Source organism: Falco rusticolus, chromosome 2 (assembly GCF_015220075.1).
Source record: "Falco rusticolus isolate bFalRus1 chromosome 2, bFalRus1.pri, whole genome shotgun sequence".
Lineage (NCBI taxonomy): Eukaryota > Metazoa > Chordata > Aves > Falconiformes > Falconidae > Falco > Falco rusticolus.
In genome coordinates, this window is record NC_051188.1 from 78,647,100 (window position 1) to 78,672,831 (window position 25,732).

Consider the following 25,732-nt stretch of genomic DNA (forward strand, 5'->3'; position numbering starts at 1 on the left):
GTTTTGACATTCTACTCCTCTCACAGTACAGCTAAACCATGTACAAAGGCAAAAGCTGTATGGTATAAAGCATTCTGGGTAATAAAGCACACACTCATTAAAATTAATCTCATGCATAAATTTCATCCCCTCATATCAAAACTGTCAGAGCTCATTGGTTGTTTTCTCAGGTTAGGCAGAGATTTGATGGGAAACCTCAAGCATACAGTGCTTAACGTGGTCATCTACTTATCCACTGACATTCAGAAAGGTGACAAGATTACAAGCCACTAGCAAAGCAGATTTATAAGGAAGAAAACAATACTACAATCACTATTTCAAAAAGTAAAAATGCAAATAAATAGAATCAGACTTAAAATCAGCACACTGATTCACCAAAGTCTGTTCCTGCTCCTAGTCCTTTGATATCAAATCTGGTAGCACTAAGCCTTGCTATCTACAAATCCGATCCCCAAAGATCCTGCATATTAAACCAAAGCATTAAATATATTGGTTCAAATTTTCAATTCTAGAAAAAGTACATGAACCAGAAACTGTCCAAAGAATTATAAAACAAAGAGCAAGGACCAAATAGAAAAACCACCTATGAAGGTTAGCAGTCAGCCTGCTTATTTCACCTTTAATAAATATCTGGTAAACATCAAGTTAATTAAAATCCAGGACATATTTACCTGACTCTTTTACAAACCCCACAGAGAAATAATATTACAGGAACTGAGGGGACTAGAAAAAGCTGTCCAGATGACAAAATGGGATTCACCCCAGGAAAATGAAAAAAATTTCAAGTACATCTGGAACGAAAATAATGTGACACATATTTCCAGTGAAAGACTAACTGTGCCACTGAATTCAGCCATGCCGAAAGAAACCTCTTCATGACTGGCAACATCAATAACAAGGTGGTAAAACAGAACAGTTAGGGCATCAGGTTGGATAACATTATGCATGGTCCAACAGACCCTCAAGTCCACAGAGAGACGTGATAGCTGCCAATGTATATGTACGTAGAGAAACATGATAGCTGACGATGTATATGTATGTGTGTGTATATATATTTGCATACATGTTTCTTTATACATGCACTCATAGATACAGAGAGAAAAAGACAGAGGAAGGCATATATTAAAAAAAATTAGAAGAAAATCCAAATATCTGAAGCTTTAACACAGAAAGTAGAGTTACAACCTCTGTCCCTCTCTTAATTCATGAGTGCAAGAAGCAGTTCTGAAGGGTTTTTCCACACATTTTAACTGTGTAAGTAGAAAGAAAAAAAAAATTAAAGTGTTGAGGGAATAAAAAAAAAGAAAGATAAAAAAAAGGATTGGGGAGTTATTGGGGTTTTCTTTGTTTGGTTTTAAAGTGAGTAAAGGGAAAGGATCCCTTCAGCTGATGGAAATGGAGGGCTGTCCAAAACAGAACAGCAACAGAGGGAAGAAAAAATTACCAAACCCTTGTCTCCTAGACACACTTCATTACTGAAATGCCAGAACCACTGCTACTATTTGTGAACCCTGTTAGTATTAAAATTGCTTCATGTAGTGAGACAGAGCAAATTTTGGCTTTCTGCACTTTAAGCACCAAGACACCCCAGTCAAATACATTTCTCTCCTCCGTCCCTCACAGCCATCAATGTTCTATGCCCTCAGATCAGCCAAAATGTCCAGTCATGCTGAGGAAAATCTGTAAGTTCCCTCTGCAGGAAAACAAGTGTGTCTCTAATATTAACACCTCCATTGCACGTTCATGCTTCCCTGCGCTGCTTAAATGATCAGAAACGACTCCTTTGCCTACAATTGTATCACTCACTCTCTTCTGTGCTATCAAAATGTGATTCTTTGACATGTAGATCAGATGCTTTCCATCTTCATCCTTTCAAGTCATTCTAAACACCTGCCTCCCGCAAATCTGTTGAAATCCCTGCATCCAATCCTACCGATCCCACAGCCAAAATTTTAGAATGATTGACCTGATCAAAATACTCTAGTGTAACAGAACAGAGAGCAAACAGAGCATAAGGCTGCTGGGTAGCCAGAGGAAAGGTCCTCCAATGAGCAGTTCTAAGTACGTTGCCTTGCTCAGATGGAGTTTTAGTTTACGAGTCAAAGGAGAGTGTGAAAAATGTTTGCATAAGCAGGAAGCATTAAGTTTTTACCACCTCCACTTTCTAGGATTCTAAGACACTCTCCTCTTACAAGAGCAGTGCTCTCAAGAAAAATGCAGATAACTAGACATTCCTTAAATAATGTAGTAAATGACTTTCCCAGGTCCCTTAGGAAAATAACCGTGCTGAAAGAGAAAGTGAGGAAGCAATATATTGTCTTTAGAGATGGGCAAGTGCACTTTAAATGTCTTCAAGAAACTTAGAGAACACATTACTGTAACAGCAAACCTACAGCCTGACCTGAACATTGCTGAACACTACCCACATTTACCTTCCCAGGGCACCAAGGAAGTTTAGCAGATGTAGGGGTTTCACTGCTTTACTTTGTGTGTCCCATCACGACTTTCAATAGTGGAATTAAATCTCACATGTTTCTGGTAGAAGGTAGTTAACATTCATAATTTTATCTTATATATGTCACTAATATTTAAGCATAAAAAAAAAATTGTACTTTTCATCCCACTCCACCTGGAGGTGGAGAAAATCTTGCATCCAGAGTATTCAGTGGCATAGGTTAAGAGCCTGCTGAATGCTTGCTGGTTAGCAACTATGATTAAGCCCTGACATCAAACCAGAACAAGAAAGATCATAGCTCTTCTCTACTAGACACAGCCTCAATCAAATGGCTGGACTTAATCCCTGTGATCATCAGCAATAATCTAATTCTGAACACAGGACTCTGCCCACAGGACCACTCTCCATAAAGAGAGCTCTATTCCCCCCACCCCCACCTATGTACTCATGGCTGCAAAAACAGCGATTGCTCTGTGTAAACTGAACCACTGCTGTAATCTCCAAACCCCAGCACAAACAAAAACTGCAGTGCTGTATTTTAGATGCCACCACGTGATAACTACTGGCAAACATTGACTGCTTACAGTCAACCACAGCAGTTCTGAAAAGCCCTTTGTGCAGTAAGAGATCCAAGAGCCCCTGAGCCTTTTAAAGGCAAGACTTGAGGAACTGTGTGTAAATAAATAATGCAATTCATTACATCAAATGTAGGTCATTGTACATCAGTGACACTTCTCAAGCTGTGGTCCAGTGTGTCTAATTTCTGGCTGATGGAAAGTATGCTGGCTGGAAGGCTCATCGGCTGTCATCTGCATGTCAATCACAGCCCTTCAGGGAACCGCATTCCATCCATGCTTACACACCTTTCCCTCAAAGCAGCTATTCTTTCAGTGCAGATTTAAATATGCCATCATGCACAGTCGTTATTATCCGTCTCCCTCCCTTTCTACCTTTTTTAAGCAGTCACACTTTATGTATAAACCAGACAAATTCTCGCATGGTATGCCATTAGACAGGAAAATGGGAATTCAGAAAGGTCAGGGCATGAACCTATTCACGATCCTGCTCTTGGCACTAAGCTATCAGACACACAATAAAAAAAATCGAAAGTAGTTACCAGCATCAGGATAGGAGGCATTCATTACAGAAGTACAGTACATAGTGACAGACCAAATTTAATTTTCAGCCCTTCTCTTTGTTTCCATCTACTCTTCATTTTCCTCCTTTCTGTCTCTTTGCTGATCCCTTATACTGACCTTTATTTTTAATAATCCCTTTCTGCCCTCCTTCCCCTATAACCACACCCATCCTTTGCTCTCTCCGGGACTAATTAACACATCAACAGATTCGAGTTGCTCTTTGCTTTCACCTAGACAGAGCAGAATCAGCAGTTACTTTGTCTTTACCTCCCTTTCTAGCCCAGCTTCGCTGTTCTGCATGTGAAGAAGAAATACTACGAGCCAAGCACTAGTCTCCCGTCTGCCTCGCAGATGCTCAGCAGGAGCAGAGGCACAGCCTGTACTGTGCCACTTTTGTATACTACTGTTCCTTGGGTTTATGGCTGTTTTTGCAAAAACACACTTTGCTGCACTCTGGTTCTGCAGGGCCTAGGCTGTTTTCAATGGTTAGAAGGTCAACACAAAGCTGATTCCAACAGTCTCTTTCTTTGGGAATGGTTTGTGAAGGAAAGCAGTAAGGAGGAAACTTGACCTTTGAGCAAGATGTATGCAGCTACCAGTAATACAACATTCTAGGATCATTTAAGCTTTTATGTTTAGCATCATCTAATGTAAATGCATAAGAGCTGGTTACTGATACAAGAGAAAACTGCACATCATTACGCTACTTAATATAATTCCAGAAAATTTCAGACTCAATTTCAAGTCAACTGGCAGTATACCATGCCTCAGAAAAGAAGGATCTTCAGAAGAGACATTCTGAAGTTATAGCTGCAGAGCTTGGTACAGCATTGACTTGCGCTTTACGAATCCCTTAAGACTTCTCACAGTTACCACCGGTCCTTCTTTTTTGCCAGCATCTCAGAGTTTCTTAGGCAAGACACACAACACTGGAAAGTCTGATTGCTTTTACTAGAAGACACAGGTGGGCAAATAAGATATACTTTATGTATTTGTAGCAGATTGACAACTGCAGAGGTCTGTCCTTGTCTATCATGAGAGTTTGTAACACAGCTGTATCCAGTGGAGGTGCCTGAATACCTCATCTAACAACTGTTATTCAAGATGGATCTTTCCAGTATGAAAAGATTTCTGTGTATTTGTTGCTGGAAGTTGGGGTTTTGTATTTTTCCTCAGAATAGATTCATTCAAGTAACTGGTTTTGCCTTCCTTTAAAAAGGTTTTTCCTGCTACCTTGGCCCCTAGAGGACACCCTGAAAAAGCTTTTTGGCCTCAGATTTGCTGTTACATTGAAAGACAATGTGTAGGAGCAAATTGTCAATTATTTAGCTGTTCCCCTGAAAGGCAAGCACATGCACACCTTTTCAGTTCACAACTGTCCTTGCACATGGAAACTTCTATGAAGTCAGTATTTCTGGCTCCAAACACAGCACCTTCCCCTTTATTGAACAGGGCATCTGACCCATCTGGACACTCCTTGGTAATGCTCTAGCAATATGTCTTAGTATGTTTCAGCTCCCAATTACTTTACAATAAGCTGGAGGCATGACAAAATTGCAGCCAGGAAACAGAAGATGCTTTTACCCAGCTACATTTATTACATGCTTTGATTACTACGGACATCACTGTGCTCTCCAAGAGCTAAGCATACAGACAAAAGCAGATATGTCCAGGATAATACACTGTTACAGAAGCAAACAAATCTCACCATCTTAAGCAAGGAACACCTCAAACACTTTCTAGAAAGCTAGTTTTGGGGTTTTTTTACATTATGAAAGTAAAAACACTTCACTTTTTTCTTTAAAATGTTACGTTTACATAAAAAGAGAATATATATATCAGTAAGCAGCAGCTGAAATAAAGGATTCTGGTTCATCTACAGTTCTCACTATCCTAGTAGTCAGGATGAGATATAGATAGACAGGTACATGACATATTTACTCTGAATTGTACTTGGAAGTATTGCATTGGTGTTTAAGCCTTTCAGGAAAAAAAACCAACAAAAACAACAAAAAAGCTTCTCTGTTGGACCACTTGCATTAAGAGCTTCCTCACTGAAAAGCTGCCCTGCTTCCTGTCATAGGGGGTCTCTGATTCCCACCTGTAGTGTAAGTTTCTTGGCCTACTTGTATCTTCTATTTAAAACAGATATATCATGTCAGTGAAAGTGTTCTTCTCATCCTTCTCCTCTCTCTCTTCCCCCTTTCCTTCTCCTCTTTTCTTTCTTTCCAAATAAACACTATCTAGTTTTCCCACAAAAGCCTTGTCCACCTCAAACCATGATAATCATCGCTCTGTGAGTGTATATCTTTTTATATTCTTGCTCTTTCACAGTAGAAGTTTCACTTCAAGATGGCTCTCAGTTTTGCTGATGTTAGTCTGTAGCCAATAAATTGGTTATATTAATAAACTAGAACAAAACAAATCAGAACTCCATGTTTTCCAATATTAAATGGTGAGATAAAAAGCATACCAATGAATCTGGACTCGTACACAGAAAAAATCCCATGCTAGCTGTGGCTGTATAAGCAAGCGTATGCATTTCCTCAGAATATTGATCATTAGTGGAAAACAGCTCAATAGCTGTGTTATGTCTTGCAAGCTATTCATCGGCACTGGCATTCTAAGAGGACAGGCTTGATCAATATCTACCATTTGAGTTCATGGGCACATTATTGCAAAATTGATTATGGGTAAAACTCAAGGCAATTGTTTTATGAAACACGTGTGGGTTCTGGTTTTTAAATGCTCTCACTATTAAGCTGCAGTTAAAGAGTATAAATGGTGAACAAACAAATCTTGCAATCACTGTGGTTAAACTGGAGCAATGTTTTCCTGCCTTACTTTTGCCGTTGCATGACAGATAGCATTGACCTGTAATCTAACTTGGGATTCTGTCTCTGAAACGAAGTCTTTTCTGTGATGCCATCAAATGCAATAAACTGATATTTGTAATAGTATCAGTTTTAATGAATTATATTTTACTTCCATGTAGATTTCTAACTGTTGAATTAAGGGATTACCAGATAATTAGAAACTGGGTTGTAAGTGTTGAAATTTGCAATAGATTTTTAATGATTTAGCCTAGTAAACCACAGTCAAAAGTTGCACTAAAGGAAAAAAAAAATAAATTCAGGTCCATATAGTTAAATGTTATTAAACGCATTTTTCCAAAAAACGTTTGGGGTTAAAATCAATATAGACTAACGAGAATGAAACTACCTTAAAATAGCAGCCATGATGGTCTGTAGAAATGCCACACTTTCTTCCCTAAAATAAGGTTTAGAGACCTGTGTGCCCTATTCCTGATTCCAGGGTGAAGGGCAGCATTGAGCCACTCAAAGATACCACACAGCTACTAAGTACTAATGCTCAAGTCAAAAAAATCAGATTGAGAGGATGCAATTCATGTTGACAGAGAAAATAGCCATGTTTTCTTATAATACAGAATGAATAAACTTATTAAAAAAAATAAGACAGTTGACCATGCGGGTATACACATTCTTTTCCTCCAGCCAATACTCACACATACAGACATACATGCATCATGTAGTAGCCTACTTTAAGATGAAGAAAAGTAAACACATCCATGCACTATTGCATTAGATAATTTAAGCATAGTTCTGCATCATTATAAAGAGGTCAATGGAAAGCGTATTTGTGTATTTAAATACAACACCGTCCTGACTATAATGGCTGAAGTGTTGTTGAGTTCTACAACTCAGGTATTACAGACCTCTTCATGGAAACATACTCAGTTTCAGTTGCTCAATGACAAAAATAATATGCCATATCAAAGTATAAAAAGGAAGTGAATTTACCAAGCTTAAACAGTGCACCAGTAGTACAGGACAACTGATCATGAATTAGATGGTACTTAAATATCTACTAAATCCTTAGAAAGCTACTTGAAATAGATTTAAAAAAAAAAAATAATAAAAAGATGGAAAAAAACCCCTTACGTAAGGAATCAATAAAACACAGAGAAATAAAATCTATGAGTCATATAAAAACAGACATTTCCATCAATGCCACATTTTTCAGGAAAGAAATTATTGATATACTAAGAAGCACAAAAGCATTTCTACAAATTGTAGAACCATTAACACAAACACATTCTTAAACATACTCTGCAGCTACATTTAACTCAAGCTACTTTTTTCCATTCTGCATTACCCTGGAACAATATATTTCAAATTTCTGCATGCATAAATCATTTGTATGTGTAACAGCTGCGCTGCATGTAATATAAAACTTAGATATGTACTATGCTTTACAATGTTGGATATTCTTTGCTTGAATTCTCTGCACTTCCTGAACAATGCCTCACATTTCCTCACTTTGTCAGTATTAACGCATATAACTGTTTTAGAATAGATTGTTTCACTTCAGTATGTTTGGCTTACAGCACAGTTTACCATGTGCCTAATCCTCCAGTGTTATAAAATCATAGAATGGTTTGCGACAAAAAGGACCATAAAGATCCTCTAGCTCCAACCCCTTCATCTAAACATAATCGAACAAGTTTAGACTCAGGATTTCTAATCCATACTTAACATTACTGCTGAAAAACAATTACAAGCCAACACACACTTTATGACACATTATGACAATTTCTTTGGTACGTAAGAGTTCCTTATCAAAGTTAAAATGTGAATCCATTGCCACAGCACCAGGAGGCTGGTTTTATGTCTGGTATAAAACAAAAAACATGTTATTTTCCCCTCAAGCATGCTAGAAAAAGCAGGGCTGTCTAAAACCTTCATGTCACATATAGTCATAAGGATGCAGCAATGCTAACATGAAATACGTTACTAGAAGGATGACATACCATTCAGCTATAACTGACTTAAAGTAAACATCAGGCATTTGGGGGGGTGGGGGGTGGGGGTGGGGGTGGGACCCAGGAATCATAGCTGCCATTGCCAATTGGAAAAGAAAGCCATAACAGCCTACCTGAGACAAGCGAGACTGTGTCTTTCTCCCATGAGACAACAGTGATGTATGCCTCCACAGAGGAGGGGATAATGCACTTGAACACTGCTACATTGCCTCTCATGGCTTTCTGGTCCTCCACACGGACTGTATAGGGTTCCCGTAAAACTGAAGACAGAAGAAGATGTTTCATTAAACAACTCATAATCACACATCTCACCCACTTCCTCAGTTAGCCTTGCAAAGTTGCCCCAAGAAGGTTACTCAGGTTGTGAATTATTTTGCAAAGTAATATGAAAGAAATCCCACATCTTTTCATTTCCTCAAAATCTGCATTTCACCATATTTCTGTGTTCTTCCCCTACCTAATTCTAAGGGCAAGGAGAAAGGCTTCTGTAAGAATTGAATATTTATATGGGTAGATGGTGTTATGTCTCCTGTTACTTGTCTTGTTTCTCATGACACGTTTCCCGTCGCAAATTGTTTTCTGCTCTATCAAAGGGTACAAAGTACATACAAGTACTGCGTGCAAATTAGACATCCAGAGGGTAGAAGAGAAGGTCAGTGTCATTTAGGATTTTGAAGAAGTGAGAACCAAAGGAGAAAAATCGATGGAGGTGACAGCCAGAGAAAAAGCAAGGTGTCTCAGAAACACAGAGAAATGATAGCAGGTAAGGTAAGAGCTACATCCAATTGACCAGCACCACAAGAAATAGATTAATGGTAAGAAACCAGAAACTATAAATCAGAGTTGTATTAAAAAACAGCATGGGGGCACTTAGACCCACAATATGATTTGTGTAGCATCTGGAAGAAATAATTTAATGGACAAAGAGAAAAAAGAACAGCTGCAGAAACCTTTCACATCGAACTAATATTGCTGGGATGAAATGAAGTTGCATTGGGTAGGAGAAGGGAAATAAGGAAGCTCCTGGCTCTGAAAAAACTCAATGAAGAATGAGGGGTGAAAAATCCTATGAGCAACAATTAATGGAGAAGGTGGTAGAGCAGAGAAGAAACAGATTTTGTCTACTACAGCCAGTAAGTGGGTAAGACAAGAAGGACAAGCAGCAACATAGACTTTTCACAGAACCATAAGGTCAAGGGGCAAAATAAGAAATCAACTCAGGCAACAGTTACGTATCTTGAGGTGGTGAGCAAAGTTATACATCTTGAAGAGACAAACAGTTTCAATGAAGAGAGGGATGAATGCATTGGAAAATGGCATGTGTGTCTGAGGCATGTATATGCCTGAGGGTAAAAGTTATTGGGCAGAACAACCCCAGTGCAGCAGTGTAACCAAGCCAGCAATGCTGAATTGCCACATTACGGTGACATTTCCTGCCTGCATATCCTGCCCACAAACATACACCAAGCTTTAATAAATATGTCTAACCACACTGATTCTAGACCGAAGAATCAGTAAATCCTTTGCATAGTTTACAAAAGTATTTTTGTACACCAGAAGCACTGGAATTTCTAAATGTCAGCCCCGCTTCCAGTGTATTTCAAGAAAAAGAAAGGCAGAGTACTGGAACGTAACTGTAGTTTTCACAAATGCAAACAGCATCGGGTTTTCAGGTCCAGTGCTACCATTGCAAAAAGGAAGACTGAGGTTCAGCATCCCAAACAAGACTGCAGCAATGTAACATCAGGAACCCAAACCAAAAGTAAATAAATTAATTATAAATTAAGTATTTTTTTAAAAATCAAAACAAATCAATTTTCTATAAGATAGACATTGCTAGTTTTTTAAAAAGTCAATAATTTATTTTTAATCAAAGGTTAAGCTTCTTAACCCCTATTATAAGTGCTGAACTGGTATGACAAGCAACTTTAAAGCAGCAGCTTTACAATACTAGCTGCCCTGTGATGAAGCAGCCCCCTAATCTTATTCTACACTGGAGGGAATGGAACATAGATCATCTTAATGAGGCTGACTTTTGTCTAATGCTCATGCTTCAGCCATTACTTACAGAAAAGGCTTGTTAGCAGCAATATCCTAGCACACTATTAAGACTATTTCTATTTTTACAGAACCATTGACAGTTTTGAAAATCTGCCCTGTTGATCATTTCCGTAAAAGCAAACACATGTGGGGCACAACAACTGGAAAGAGGTTTATTCATTTCCTTGCTTAAAAAGTTTACATTATTGTGATTTCAGAAGCCCCTCAGTTTTTTCTAGATCATAGATAATTTTAATATTATTTTTTTTTTAATCCCAGGTCCCTGCATCATGAATTTATATGAGAATTTCAGCCTTTGCTAAAAAGATATATTCTTCCCTGCTGAGATTGCACAGGAAAGCTTGAAGATGAAATGGAGATATTGGGACCAGCCTGGAAGAGGATTGTGTTTGAGTGTCTAGGTGTGGGGGTTATAGTTTTTTGTAGGTTGGGGATGTGTGTTGCATTAGGTGCAAAATTACAGGCATAACCACAATTACAATCATCTGTGAGCTGGAATCCTTGTATCTGCTACCCATAACCTCGGTGAAGTAGGTATTACTGAGCTTCAGACTTCCTCAAGCCGACTGTGAGAATAGGTAGAGCGATATTATTCTTTATATAACTGTACTATGATCTGATGCTCCATTGATTGCTTCTATATTCCTAGGAAATCCTATTGCTATTGGAGAGCACTGGAAGGAGGAGGAGATGGAGAAGAAAAGAGACTAGAAAAGCCTCCTCCCAAAATTGTGCTAATTAGGCCCAATCTGAAACTGTGTACAGATTTCACATGAACAGAAACGTAATTGAAAGTTACACACAAAGTTTATCACTTTGTATTTGAGCAACAAAGGTTTTATCATCCGAATGTAAAATACACTTACTGCTATACACAGAAGACTGTCAAAAACTGTATTTTCCTATGATTGGAGGACTACACAGGCCTTTGGAAAAAATACTAACAGCTATTGTCTGCCATTGGGCACAGTGATAGCTCTGACATACAATACCAGTTCATATGAAGGAAGGGGATTTGCTTAACTTGTTAACCAAACCTCATATTAACTGAGAGATTGAATCATATGGAACAATGAATGAATCGGGGGCAAAAGGCTAAAAAGGGAAGGAAAAAAGGAGAAAGGGACATTTCTGACTTGGCTGAAAAGAGTCATCAGTTTATGAGTCAAGCAGATACAGCCACCTACTGCAAAGCCTTTTTTTTTTCAGGTCTTTCTTCGATTTGTGAAGTTCATTTCTCAAGCAGAGGAGGACTTCTTTTGGGTTTCCATGGATAAAAGGGTCAATGCTGAGCAACAGACCCAGCTTCATTCTGTCATCCACATCATATGCTTTTACAACTAAATGAACACCAGTTCAGAGCCTTAGCTAGCAACGTTGCAAGTTTTAACCTCCCCTACACTACCATATCAGTTTATCTAATAAACAAGAAAACTGGAAACTAATACTGCAAATATGCTGATCAAAAGATGGTCGAAATTGAGATACATTAACAAATCCACAAAGGACAATAATATTGTGTCCTCTCCAAATACAATTCTGCCAGACAACTTGTCCACAAATCCATTAAAGTAAAACCAAAAGCACAAAACCCAGAACGGAGTTCAAAACATCAAGTCGGTTACTATGCATTCTTATGAATCTTTGGTATGCAAATTTTTTTGATTTGTGGACAACTAAACATTTGCAGAAGCAGTATGCACCATTATTGAAAATCCACGTACACATAACGTGAACTTTCTTCTACTAGTCACTTCTTACGCAAAAAAGATAACCCATTTTTCCAGACTAAAATTTTAGTAAGACACATGAATTTCATGGAAACCTGTATTTTATTCATCTTCTAATTGTCTACAAACTACAGATCTCTATGCTAATTTATCATTAAGAAAAGAATACATTCTCTTATTTAAAGAGAGTTGTGGATAAATTACTTGCTAATTGTTCAGTTTTCCCTACGTAACTCCTGAGAAGGCATATCTCCAAAAGGAAAGATACGAAAAGACTAGCATAGTTCCAACAACAACAAAGAGGTTATGAGGATTTGCATTAGCCAAGGGTCAGCTCCCAGACTAGCTTTTGTTTGTTTGTTTGAATATTTTAATTAACTGAAGAGGATAGACAAGACCTTCAAAAACTATGCAATCATGTGTTTATGTGTTGTAACAAAAGGCCTGATTTTGATCCCACTCTAATTCTCCACTGGCTGACCAAAACTGCACACAGTCAGTATAGAAAACAGATGCAAAACCATTATGCTCATTTGCATCTTTTAGCTTAAAATGAAAGCATTGCGTATGGACCAACATCAGTTGCTGAATCGTTACACAGGAGACAAGTTTCTCTCTCAAAACAAAGCACAAATGAATACAAGCAAATCAGAAAGGATGCGATTAGGCAAGCATTCCTCTTTTCTTCCAGCCCCTACACAAAATCTAAACACTGCATCTTTTTCTCTCCCAGCTCTTTAATAAGTAAGTATGGTCTGATTAATGATTTCATTATTAGTTCCGTTTTCCTTATATTTGTGCAGAAGTTCAACTTATTATGATCTTTGGAAAAATTAACTTTTCAGCACCAAAATAATCCAAATCGGGGGGGGGGAGAGGGAAGAATCCCCTATTTTATTTAATATTGTGAAGAGTTCAGAGGTTACACCTCTGGCCCATCTTTGATTCAAAGCTGCTGCTACTATTCGTCTGAAACACCCAAGCTTCCTCCCTCCTCAAGCCTGTTTGAACCCAATAAAAGGCTATACTTACCGGCCTTAATGTGAACATCCTGACTTCTGATTTTCCCTGAAGGATTTTCAGCTGTGCAATAGTAAGTGTTATCATGGATTAAGTTATTAAAGCTTGAAGGAGGGAAGGGGAAAATTTGGAGAGTGCCATTGGGGTGGACGTGGCGGATCCCTGGGACATCGTAGATCTCCTCGCCCGTTGCTAGGTACCATCTGAGCGTCACAGGGGGGATCCCTGCTGCTGGACAGGGTACCAATGTCCCTGTGGTGCTAGCAAACACTACCTCTTGCAGAGATGCATTGACAAAATATAGACTGGCGTGTAGATCTTCACTGAAAACTGTAAGACAAAAAAGAAAAAGAACAGACCTTGAAAACTTAAGAAATTGCAGCTACACAAACCAATTTGACTGTTATTTGCCACAAGATCAAACACAATGCCTAGGGAAGGTAATCAAAACATCAGGATGCTAACGCAATCTCTAATAAAATGTTTCTCATTTTAGAAGAAAACATCACCAGATTAAACACACTAAGTGGTCTACATCCAAAAGTAAAATGGGAAATCCCTTTCTTTGCAAACTGAAACAGATCTGATAGTTATTGCATTTGCTGATGCAGCATTCTTTGTAAGGCCAGCAAAAATCCAGCAGTAATCTACTTCCATGAAATCTCTAGCAACTAAATTTCCACCTGGAACACAGGCAGTTTCTGTTAGCATTTATAAATGTATTTTTACAGTCTTTCCATGGCGAAATGATTTATAAAGTAATAAAAGAACTGAACAACCAATGAAAAAAATCCCCATAATTCCTTAATAATAATACGTATCCATACTTAATACAGATATAACTTAACAAATACATTAGATACTTTGTTCAGGTCTTTCTAACAAAGACCTATAAACCCAGGCACAAAGCATGCTTATGGTGATCTTGGTTCTTCCATCCATGTGACTATAGTCCCACTCCCAACCTTTAACCCCAGATTCCGTAACATTGGAAAAAAAAGTCAGTATTGGTCAGAGGACAAGATGAGCTCTCGTTCTTCTGAACACTTCTGCCCTAGGCTATTCAGCTATCACCCCGAGGGCTTGAAGGCTCCAGGTGGCTTGAAGGTTCCCCAATGTTTCATCCAAAATACCTTCCTAACCCACTCTGTCTGAGAGTATATCAGCATAAAGCATACTTTTTACTTTCCAGTGAACAGTAGGAGACATTACCAATACCACCACTCTGCTGCGCATTTGCCTATACTGCTGACTTGTAAAAAATCCTGCCAATTGTGCTTGACACAAACACAGAAACGCATATTTCACTGCATCCTGAATACAGTAGATGCTGACACGATTTTCTAAAGCAAGTCCGGTAAGGAGTAAGTTTTTGAAAAGGTAACCATAGGGCAGCAAGCCCAAATGAGCATCATTCAGACAGATTTCAAGATTAACTTTCATTTGCACAAGGTGGATGCTATTATCCTGAAGAAATAACTTGCAATCCCAACGTTAAGTCATGAAGTGCCTTGTCTACCTCTGCCACTTAGTCTTATGGCAGCTTGGAGTACAAAATGGATTAATTTTTTCCTTCTCTCTTTTGACATCTTGAGAAGATATAAGCTGGAAAGATAATATCTTCTCAATATTATCTTGGCACTGACCATCAGGATAGACCAGATGAGCAGAACTGGCTCTGGGAATCCCTAAAAAGAAAAATATAAAAAGAAAGCCCCTCCTAAAGCAACAGGGAAAGATGTCTGGCATGCAAGAGGCAGCCAGAAATATGGGCATCACAGAGCAGGATGAAAGGCACTTGGAGATTCTGAAAGAAGACATTTCAGCACTGAAGCTGATAAGACCCCACTTATAAATGAGACAGGTGCTAGTACAGAATAAAGTCCTTCAGAAGAAACAAATTCTTCCTAGTTGGCACAACCCTAGGAGAAACTTGGATATCTGGAAAGAAAAAATAGGCATAATAGGACTAAGCACAGGAAGAAGCAGGGCTGAATAAGATGGTGCCACTTTTACATAATTGCATTTCTAATTATAGTTGTACTTTGAAGCAAGAGATCAGTATTGTTGGTAGCATAATAGAGAACTAAAAAAAATTTTGGCATTGTTCATCTGCTGTACAAGCTGTTCTCTAAAAATACAAGTGAAACAATTAACAGGGCATTTTAATTTCCATTGGCCAACAAGACATTCACATAGAAGTAATAAATACAGCTCACATTTGCCAACTTTTATTGTGCTATACTGCTTCTTAACAGACATTCACATAAAACTAGTAGGTTTGCTGGCTGAGAATAAAGAGGTGAATACCAAATTGCAAATGCCATAAAAATAGAGAATATCGGGAACCATGTTTGACACTACCATAGAATCTAACTTCCTAATCAAAATGCAGCGCAGCTGAACTAGAGACTCATACCAGCAGCACATAACAATGAATTTTTCCAGCTGCTTTGTATCCCCTGTAGAAGCTTTCACTACTTTTGACAAACTTTCTATCCATCAGCCTATACAATGGTGCTTCATTTTAAAACAGCATCTGGTACACATTCATCTTAATGGCAGACACAAACACACTAAGAGCCCTGGAAAATAATTTTAGTGCTATAATACACACAGATATACACAGTACTGACAATCCAGATGCATTTTGTGGTGGAAAACAGTGTGTAAGCTACTTGGATACATTCAACAACAAAAATGGGATTTCAGAATCTTTAATTAAAAAGATATTTCTCTTCAGCATTCCATGGGAAGAAAGTGATTAGTCGAGTAACAGAACAAGCAATATATCAAAACCTAACTGAAACTGAGACAAGTCAAAGACAGTATGTAATTATATATTACTTAATGTTAAAATATGATCCAACTAAACACCATATTTTACAGTAAACAGAGGCAACCTCAGACTAAAAGTTGCAAGGGACAGCAGTAGCGAAAGCTGAGGAGAGCTGTATGTAAGTAACAGTGAAAGAAATACCTGAAGAACCACGGGGGGTGATGGGGGCTAAAAGGTAAGAAAAGAAGGGGGGGGGGGGCAGGAAAATCACACAGGTTGTTCTACCAACTGCCTCAGTGTTGCTCTGAAACAAGGTTTTTGAAGTATTTTGTCTCCAGAGCAATGGCTAAAACCGTGAGGGCCCAAGCAAAGAGGCACAGGCCTACCGCCGCAGCCTGCTGTGCAAGAGCGGCCTCCATGGCACCTCCAGGCCAGAGCTGAGGTGCCCTGCGGCTGAGTGACTGCCCTTGGCCTGCACAGAGGTGACATCAGCATTTCCAAAGAGATGATGTCAGTTAGCAGTTCAAGGGAATGAAAGTCAAAGACTCCTCCTGAATAAGATTTATTTATTTCTGAAACCAATAATACCCGAGGGAAACAGGAAGAGGTTGGCACCCCAGCAGCACTCAGTGGACTCCGCAACTGAAATGAGAAGGGGACAAATCCTCTGCACCTGCAAGCACCTCAGGGCAATGAGGGGAAGACCTGCGCCCTTAACCATGGGGTTAAAGGAGCACATAAACAGCTTATCAGATCAATAGACACAGGACAACAGACACTGAATCTCAGGTTAGATAGATACCATTGTCTTATGCATACACTTACAATGGGAGGGAGAGAGAAACATTTTTTGCAAGTTTAGTCAAAATTCCCTAGATTCAAGCATATGAAGTGATAAGATGGACTGATAAAGTATAAGAGGTTCCTGCATTTCAGGGGAGACAGTGCAGCCGCATTGTGCCTAGCAAAGTGCTGAATATGTCAGCCAGATAGAAAATTTCTTTTAGCACTTAAGAAATCTATCAAGTAAACTGGTTTATCTCATGACAAGCTGGTGGGTGAGGCTGCAAGTTGATCACACTCAGAAAGTGAGAATGAGCACTGTCTAGGCAGTCCAGGTAGATGTAACCAGACTGGACAGAGACCGGTATAAAGAGCTAGGCTGGGCTTTGCATTTGCTATACCTCTACCTGTTGGCATAGTTTTTTGGATTGGGCTTGTTTTTTTGGATTGTACAGAGGTGACCTTTACTCTCTTCTGGCATGTTACACCTTCCTCCACATCTTCAGGGTGCTGTAGTTCCTACATATATACAGATTGTGGACTTGAAGGTCTTCTATAACAGCCTAGCAAATAACATTCCTGATATTTCTCCCTTTAAGGCTGTTATTTTTTAAGTCCTCATTGTATGTTACACAAGACAGAACAGGCTGAAACTGCTGCTTCACAATGCTACTTTTTACTGGGCAGAAAGAGATGTCACAAAGTCGTAAGAGAAAAGATGCTACATTAACTACCATACTGGATCAGGCTCGGGCTTGCTCTGCGTAGGATCTTGTGTCCTGAAGGATCAGCATCAGCTGCAACAAAGGTGAAAGATGACATGCAAAAGTGAATTGTGAAACTATCTGTCAAAGGGAGATCCTCTTCTTCCCTTCCTCCACTGTTACCTACGCCCCACTTCAGACTGCTTCACCTTTAAGAAGCTTTACCATAACGACACCAAAAGTGAAAACTTCCATGGAGCTTGCATGTAACATTAGAAAAATCTGTATCTGTACAACTGTGCCAGAATGCAACGCAGAGGCTTGGTGTTGTACATTTCCTTTTCATCATGTTCTCTTTCATGTTTTAGTAAGTTTAAGGAACATACTTGTTATTTTTGAAGCTGGCTTTTTGTGCCGTGCACTCTTACAAAGCCCGTTTTCCATATTGTGATTGACCGCTTAAAAACCCAGGTTTTCTCTGCAGTTTTTGAAAGAACTGAAGAAACTTTGGGCAATAGACAACTCAACGTATAGAAAAATATTAATAAAATGTCTCTGAACAATGAATTGATACTTACATTTCAACTACCTTCCCTGTCCTTTCCAAAGGCTAAATAATACTCCTGTAATGCTTATGCAAGGGGAAAGTTTGGTCCTAAATGAGTAACAATTTCAAAACAAAGGGAAAATTATTTCTCATCCCTTTGATTAATCAAATCCAGCATGAAATATTTATATAGATAAAATAAAAGATATTAATCAAAGTGAAAGTCTGGAGCAATGAGACCACCGAGATTATTTAGATAAAGTCAAAGTAGAAAAAATAAATTATGTAATTAAGCATTGACTACTCTCCTGCACCACAGCAGGTTTATAGCAATAGCCGTAACTATCTTACAGTGAAACATCAGGTTTGACACAGCCCTGGACATTAATATTTCATGACCTTATCTCCTCAGTGACATTGTGGACATGAACTAGGAACAATCAAGTAGTTTATTTAGATTTAATAGAACATACAAGTTGTCATCTTAAAATTTAAAAATTGGTCATTGTTAAATACCAGCAAGATAAACACAAGAAACCTAGAAGCAAACCCAAGGAATTTAATAAAAACATAAAAATTGAAATTAAAAAAGAATGCTATAAAGTCTAAACTTTCCCTCTGTCAGAAATCAGTTATCCAAGAACACTGATTTTTCAGAAAGCTCCCTCCTGGTGCTGACTCTTGCAGTCTGCACTTGGAATTGTAGACACCTGGGATCACTTTGTACCATGACATGACAACACACTCCAGCAGAAGCTGACAGTTGGGAAAATTCACTGCAGGCATCTTTTCACCCACACAAAGCAGGTGCAAAGCAGGATGAGACACATTCCCCTCATCAGTGAAGTGACTAGGATCCCAGGTAGTCTCATCAATGCATCAAGCTTCAAACACATTTTAAGAAAAAAAAAAAAAAAAATCAACAGCCTGCACGCCTTCTGGAGGATGCCTTTTCCTGCGACACCCAAGGCACTGTGCCTAGGTTAGGAGAGCAGCTTTTTTGAGCCTCCTGCACAGCTAACATAAGATGACAAACACAGCTTAGATGCAGTTTAGACATCAATTATCTGGGGCAAATCACTCACTTCACTTGGTCCTCCATCTCTACCACTTAAAGAGATATTAGGACAACTCTCTCAAGGACCTCAGTTAACTGAAGAAGGCTAGCACAGCTACCCCAATAATTTTAGCTTCTGGGTGGATGCTTGCTGTCTACAGTTGCAGGTCCAGGCTTTTTGGCACACGCATTAGTCTAAAAGCATCATATCCTTTGCTAGCCCTCACACTAGCAATTCCACAATACATCTCCCCATTTCAGAAAATTTTAAAACAAGGCTTTTTTTGTGGTTTCGATTTTGCTTTGGTGGGGGACACAGCACATAACAAGCAATAGTAGACTAACAGCAAAGACAATCAAGATGTTTCCCTTCACCCCCAAAAAGGCGTGGGAGGAGAAGAGAGAGGCAGAAAAGACATTATCTGCTAAAGCGGAAGGAAAAGGAAGAAAATGCTGGCAAGACTCATAGCTGGAGTCCAACTCAGCTTGCCTCACACAGGGCACCAATTGTTGCAAAACAAAAAAACAAGTAGACTACAACAAGGTTTTTACCTTCAGTCAGATTCTACTGTCCATACTGTTTCTCCTTCCTCCAGAGGCGAGGCCAGGCCACACCACTCCTCTCCATCCAACCACCCAACCCACAATCCTCAGTAATATTTAACCACTTAGCAGGAAGGAGCTACAGCTGCACATCATCCATGTCAATCAACCCACTGTCTTTGAGGCAAGGCCACAGCTGCATATTATCAATGTTCATCAGCCCACTGCCTTCATTCCTCTATAAAGACTGGCGGAAGTCAGAATGATGCTAAGATTCAAGGAGGCATTTTTAAAGAACCTCCTCAGGATCCCATATCTCATGAGATGTGGTATCAGTGAGACAGCTCCTTTTTCACCAGCCTACAACCAGAATGGGAAGCAAGCAAGGAAACATCATCTTGATCATAACCCTTAAAAGCATACAGCTATTAGGTAGAGTTTCTCCTTGTTTTGAATGCCTTTACAACTTGTTTTATTTAAAGCTATGAAAAAAATTATGCATATCTACAGGAGAATATTCCACTTGACATTGCTAAAATATACATTTGCTTTTTAGAGGTTGAACTTCTCTGTGACATTTTGGGACTCAAATATAACAAAACAATTAAGAAATTTAAAGAACAGAATTTAAGCCCCAATTTCCATATGGCCAGTGAAAAATACTGAAATGCTCGTTACCAGAGGAAAATAAAATATTGATTATTCATTGTAAGATAAAAGACAAATATTTTGTAAGACAAGTTAATGGAATTCATTAAAACACAATAAAAATAATAAACCCAAAACATTTGTAAGAAAATGGCTGAAGATATCTAAGCAATAAATTACGTTTAAGGAAACTAAATTAACAGAATCACACTACAGGTTTATTACCTCGTCGACATCCAAATAATATAGTATGCTATGATAATCTTTTTTGTACAAACACACACAGAGAACTAATAAATGAAACATTTCAGAGTGCATTTCTGTGTCTTTCAAACAAGTAGCAGAAGCACTACAAATGCAATCACATATATGCAGATTACTCAGTGCAGAACACAGCCAGAGAAAGACAGCCTGGGTCAGTGTTAGGGTGCAATGCCAGCAAGTTTTGTCACTGTCTAGGATGAATCTATTTTTTTCCCCCAAGATTCCACAATGTATCACCATGACAGAAATTTGGGGGGGGGGGGAGGGGGGAAGCTAGCTAGGTCTTTTCTCCTTTCCTCCATCTCCCCCTGCCAAATTTTAAATAAAAATAATAATAAAAAGGTCTTTATTTTAAAAGAAGAAAAAAGTGATGAGACACATACAAACAATAACATTGTTATCACTACTCAATTATCAAGTAACAGGCTATGCCAAGTGACCTAGAGAAATTACTTCAGCTATTGTGAAAAGATCAGAGTGATGAGGCATTACAATAATCCATCTGTGATCATGTCTCCCTCTAGGGGTTTTATCTAATGATTAACATATAAGGTTGATAAATATTATAAATTTTATAAAAGGTAAGATGAATGCCCTTCTACAATTTTGGCTTTGATTCTGACTCCAGACAGGAATTTCACATGCCCCTCTAAATTGTTAAGGATTGAATATTTCTCTCTCTTTGAGGGAAGGAAGGGTAAAACACAACTCACACAAGGAATGTGTTTCAGGTGGAGGCAAGATAGGTATCTTCAAGAACAGGGAACAGGAAAACAGCGCTAGATAAAGATGCTCTGACCAGACACCAAAGTAAGTCTTACCAAAAGGAACTAAAAGAAGGGAAAAAAGAGAAAACAACACTAAAGAGAAATTATAAGAGAATGCTAAAATCAACACAAAATAGCTTTAATATGGAAAACAAAATAAAATCAATTGCACAAACTGATTTGAGATTACAAATATAATTAACAAAAAATGAGTAAATTAAACTGTTACACTAGTAAAAATAAAAGTACCAATTAAACACCACCACCCACAACAGTTTTAAGTCAGCAATGGAGTCAACAGAAAAACATTTGTTTTCTATCAACCGGTTTGACCCCCTCGATCATTACTTTCTTGTAAACTGCTCAGTAAAGCAGAAAAAAAAATCCCAGCTTTTTGTCTGCAGTTGTTGACATCTACAAAAAGGAAGATGACTCTTCACTCATCAGATCACAGTTGTTCATTAGAACAATAAGCAGAAAAACCTCTTTCCCCCCACACTCCACCCAGAAAAATATATCTTCCAGCAGCAAATGCTGAAGCATCCATTGCTCTGACAAGGCAAATTTTTTGATACTTCTTACAGAGGCCTCCTAAACAGTGAACAAGAAGGAGTGTTAGGAATCTTTTTCACCACTGAAAACACCAACTTGTCCAAACATGGGCTTTGCATGGGTGAGCTGCTCATCGTCCTTCACAGGCTGGGCTTGGTGTGAGCCTCAGCCTCAGTCGGGGAAGGGCACAGACTCAGTGCACCTGAGAGTGGCACTTTGAAACCCAAGCTCTCTGTATTTGACCTAAACCCTCCTTGCTTTCTCTTTGTGGTGGCTGTCAGAGACCCTGATGAAGCCAGATGACAAAATGAATCCCAATTGTTCCCTGCCAGGCATTCCTCCCAGACTTGACATTCAGGTGTAGGGGCAGAGAAGCAATGGGGAAGATGGCATCCAGGAGTAAGGAGATGAGGGGCAGTTGCAGGCAGGGGCCTTCCCTCTGCCCCTGGACCTCCTCCTCCTCCCACCTCCTGATAGGGGAGCTTAAGAGAACAAGAAAGAGTTGGCAATATAGCTGGTATGGAGAGCTTGAAGGAATCCCAGGACAGGCCCATTATCATTTATTTATGTCTTCCTCATACAAAGGCTCTGAGGGAATCAGGAGAGTGTCGATTTGAAAAGTGTAACATCCCAAAATTGTCCTGTACAAAGAAATTGAGTTATTCTCCAATTTCACTCTAACAGGTGCCTACTTGGAATAGTCATCCCAGAGACTTGGCTTAATGTGGAAAAATAAAAATGTTAAATAAAAGGCATTTCTTGGATGTATGACTTTTTAATGTTGAAGCAATCTTTTAGATTGTTATGATTGCTACTGCATTACAAAGCAATGGAAAAAAAAAACCACAAAATAAGAGTATGGTCTACAGCAAGTATGGATGAACTGGTTCATTTTTGCAGTTTTAATGCATGTGACTGAATAATTGGCATAACTCAGAAAGCCAAAATTCTTTCCACAGTATATGATCCCCCAATGCAGAACTGCTTCCCATGTAGGGTGTTGTGTAATGGTAGCCAGTATTTTAGGGCTAAAGAGCATAAAATTACATGTCCACCAAAAGGAACAAAAAAATAAATTATGCTTTTTCAAATTATTACTCTGATTCAATGTGCCAGTGCTCAACCTTTTATGCCAAAGGGATATTCATTTGAATCAGTTTCAAAATCAGAACCACTAATGAGGATAATTAAGTATGCAATTGTTTTTGCCTACAAAAAATTATCACTACAGAAAAAAGAGCATGCAGTGCTACATTATCATTCTCACAGGACAGAAACTTCCATTAAATCAAAGCAGGCTTCCACAATTAAAAGAAAAGGTCCGCAGGTGAAACCATAAAAAGAAGCAGAACCCACAAATGAGTTGCATCTCTGGAAGGGGGAGAAGTGTAGGTTTTGGTGGAGTGCACTATAGAGACCTCAGCCCACAGACAAATGCTGAGTGGCAAATGCAATAGATGCAAAAGATGGGAGTCCTTAATCAGCTAAAAAGGAATAATCTGTCAGTGATTTAAATGCTCACTTTTAATTATGTGTTCAATAATGGATTGAATGAAAAGGTAGATATCCATGTGGGATAGGCATTCCAGTTTTGGCTATGAACTACCAGAGTAAGATGTGTAGGTGAGGTTCTTTTTCCTTATTTAAGCAAACAAAGAGAAACTGGAAAACAAGACAATTAAATAATTGTAAACTTGGGGGCAAAAAATGTGCATCTTTGCTTCTTGAAGCAAGACCCAATGCATACACTCAGCTCCACTGATTCTATCATAAAGAACATACTGTGAGAACACCAAAAGCAACCAGAGAGAAATGAGAGAAGAGCCTTGGGCTTTTTTTTTCCCTTACAGAAATACCTTATGAGCAAGAGCAGCAAAGATAATTAGCTGTGTCACAGAGTTCTGAAAAATTGAATTAATTCAATATTTGTATAGATATGCTTTCGACTGATTTACAAAATTATCACTTTTTCCTTAAACAGAGTCATTACTTCGAAGGATTCATTGGCTGAGACCTAACAGCTTTCAGTCTGGGGCTTGTCTGCAAATGCTGCAGCTGACCTAATGCTTTCTTCTAGTGTCCTGCTAGCCACCTTCATCATGTCCTAACAGGACAGTAGTTTTACAACTAAACAACAGCAAAGGCTAGCATACTTCTCATTGGACCTGTGCAGGAAGGATTCAAAATTTCCAAAAATATCTCTTCCATACAAGGATAAAAGTAAAAACAGAACAAAATTTTCAGTTAAAGTAATTAAGTGGCATGATGCTTCACAAAATTATATGAAGGTATATTTTAGACCAGAGCAGTCAGCTACATTATAAGCCCCATGGTATGGTCACTGCTCTGTCACCTTTCTCACATCCCAGATGAAAGCTCTAACACTCACTTCAAGCCAGAGCCTGCAAAATCTTTCATCTGGATGCACAAAACAGCCAGGACACCCTTTTAGGATGGATTGTTATTCTCTGATTTTTCATGTAGGTGACCTCTACTTCTGGTGAGTGAGTGAGCTTTACTGCCAGAGCTAAGCCTCCCACCAGACCAAGCAAGCCTTCCAAACACTATGCTATAAGAAACTAAAGGGAAAAAAAACCCTGAAATGTCAAGAGATTTGTAAACCTCAACCTCTCAGTTCTGTTATTCCACATCATGGTTATTACTGAGTATCCTCAAAACTGGCCCACAAAAGTGAAGGCAGCTAATTCCTGTCATGCCTTCAAGAAGCCTTCAGGAGCTCTCAGTAGTAATGATTACAAGTTCAGTGGGCTCCTGCATCCAGACCCTAGAAGCAATCTTTGTTATCATAGCTGAAAGCTGACTCTGTTAACAGGATTGAACATGTACCACAGAAAGCTCTATCCCAAAACTATGACAGCTGAGAAAGAAGAAGGAAAACAGAGGGAAAGATCTGGATGATGTCCAGTTGTATTCTGCTCTCCCTCCATGCTCAGCCACTTGGGCCAAAAGGTATATTCTCCTTGGATGGACTCAGCATTGGGAGAAACAATATTGCCTGGAAAGAAAGATAAGAATGGAGGGCTGGGGCTGGGCTGAGCCTACAGAGCTTCTACCCAGACACTATCAGTGATCTCATCTAGTAAGTAGAAGCATGAGGATCTGAAACACATGCTGACAGGCATCAGCATATAAAGCACAAGCTTTTGCTGTAGTAAGACACATAGAAACATTGCCAAATATCTTGGTGTTGAAAGAAAATGCAGAAAGAACTAGGTCAAAGCTTTGGTGGTACTCTATTTCCAATACAGACACTGTTTTGCTCACTTGTTAGTCCCTGCTAAAGGGAAATGCCGTATCTGCTCACCAGGGCTATGGAGATAAGCAGAACACGAGGACAAGCAGAGCAATTTCTGCAACGCTGCCTTGAAAAACAGAGTTCTTCCAGACACTACTAAAGAGATTAGTAGTACTGAATGCCATTGTTTCCTAATTAGGAAATCTTGAACAAAACCTGCAGTCTTAACGGTCTCAAGTCACCACTAGCACATCAAGGACAAAATGTAGTATCAGTATGGTGCATCATCCATCATATAATATTGTAGCGTAAGTGTATTTCCATTTGGGAAGCATAGGTTTACTGACCCCTACCTCCTCTCCATGATTCTTCCTCTTTCATCTCAAACTTAACTGCAAGGGATTTAACCAAGAAAGACTCCCTATCCCACAAGGAGAACAAGACAAGGCACCGGAAAATGCAGGAATGGAAAAAATTCCTAAGTCAAGGGCAAAACAGTGCATACCCTGGGGAATGACTCAGACGGGAGCAAACCCCCAGTGCTAGAAATGGCTCTGTGGAGCAAACCCTTACCTGTGTTAGAA

General features: G+C 39.0%; 1 protein-coding gene across 3 annotated transcripts in view; it reads right to left on the bottom strand.

Annotated features, from left to right (window-relative positions):
- The window catches only part of DSCAM (DS cell adhesion molecule), a 439,842-nt gene that overhangs the window by 353,146 nt on the left and 60,964 nt on the right, over positions 1 to 25,732 (bottom strand). For all 3 annotated transcript variants that reach the window (XM_037377793.1, XM_037377794.1, XM_037377795.1), the window contains exons 2-3: positions 13,261 to 13,578; positions 8,551 to 8,697 (exon numbers count right to left, since the gene is read on the bottom strand). In XM_037377793.1, the coding sequence (XP_037233690.1) occupies positions 8,551 to 8,697; positions 13,261 to 13,578 (465 nt within the window). The remainder of the gene's footprint in view (positions 1 to 8,550; positions 8,698 to 13,260; positions 13,579 to 25,732) is intronic.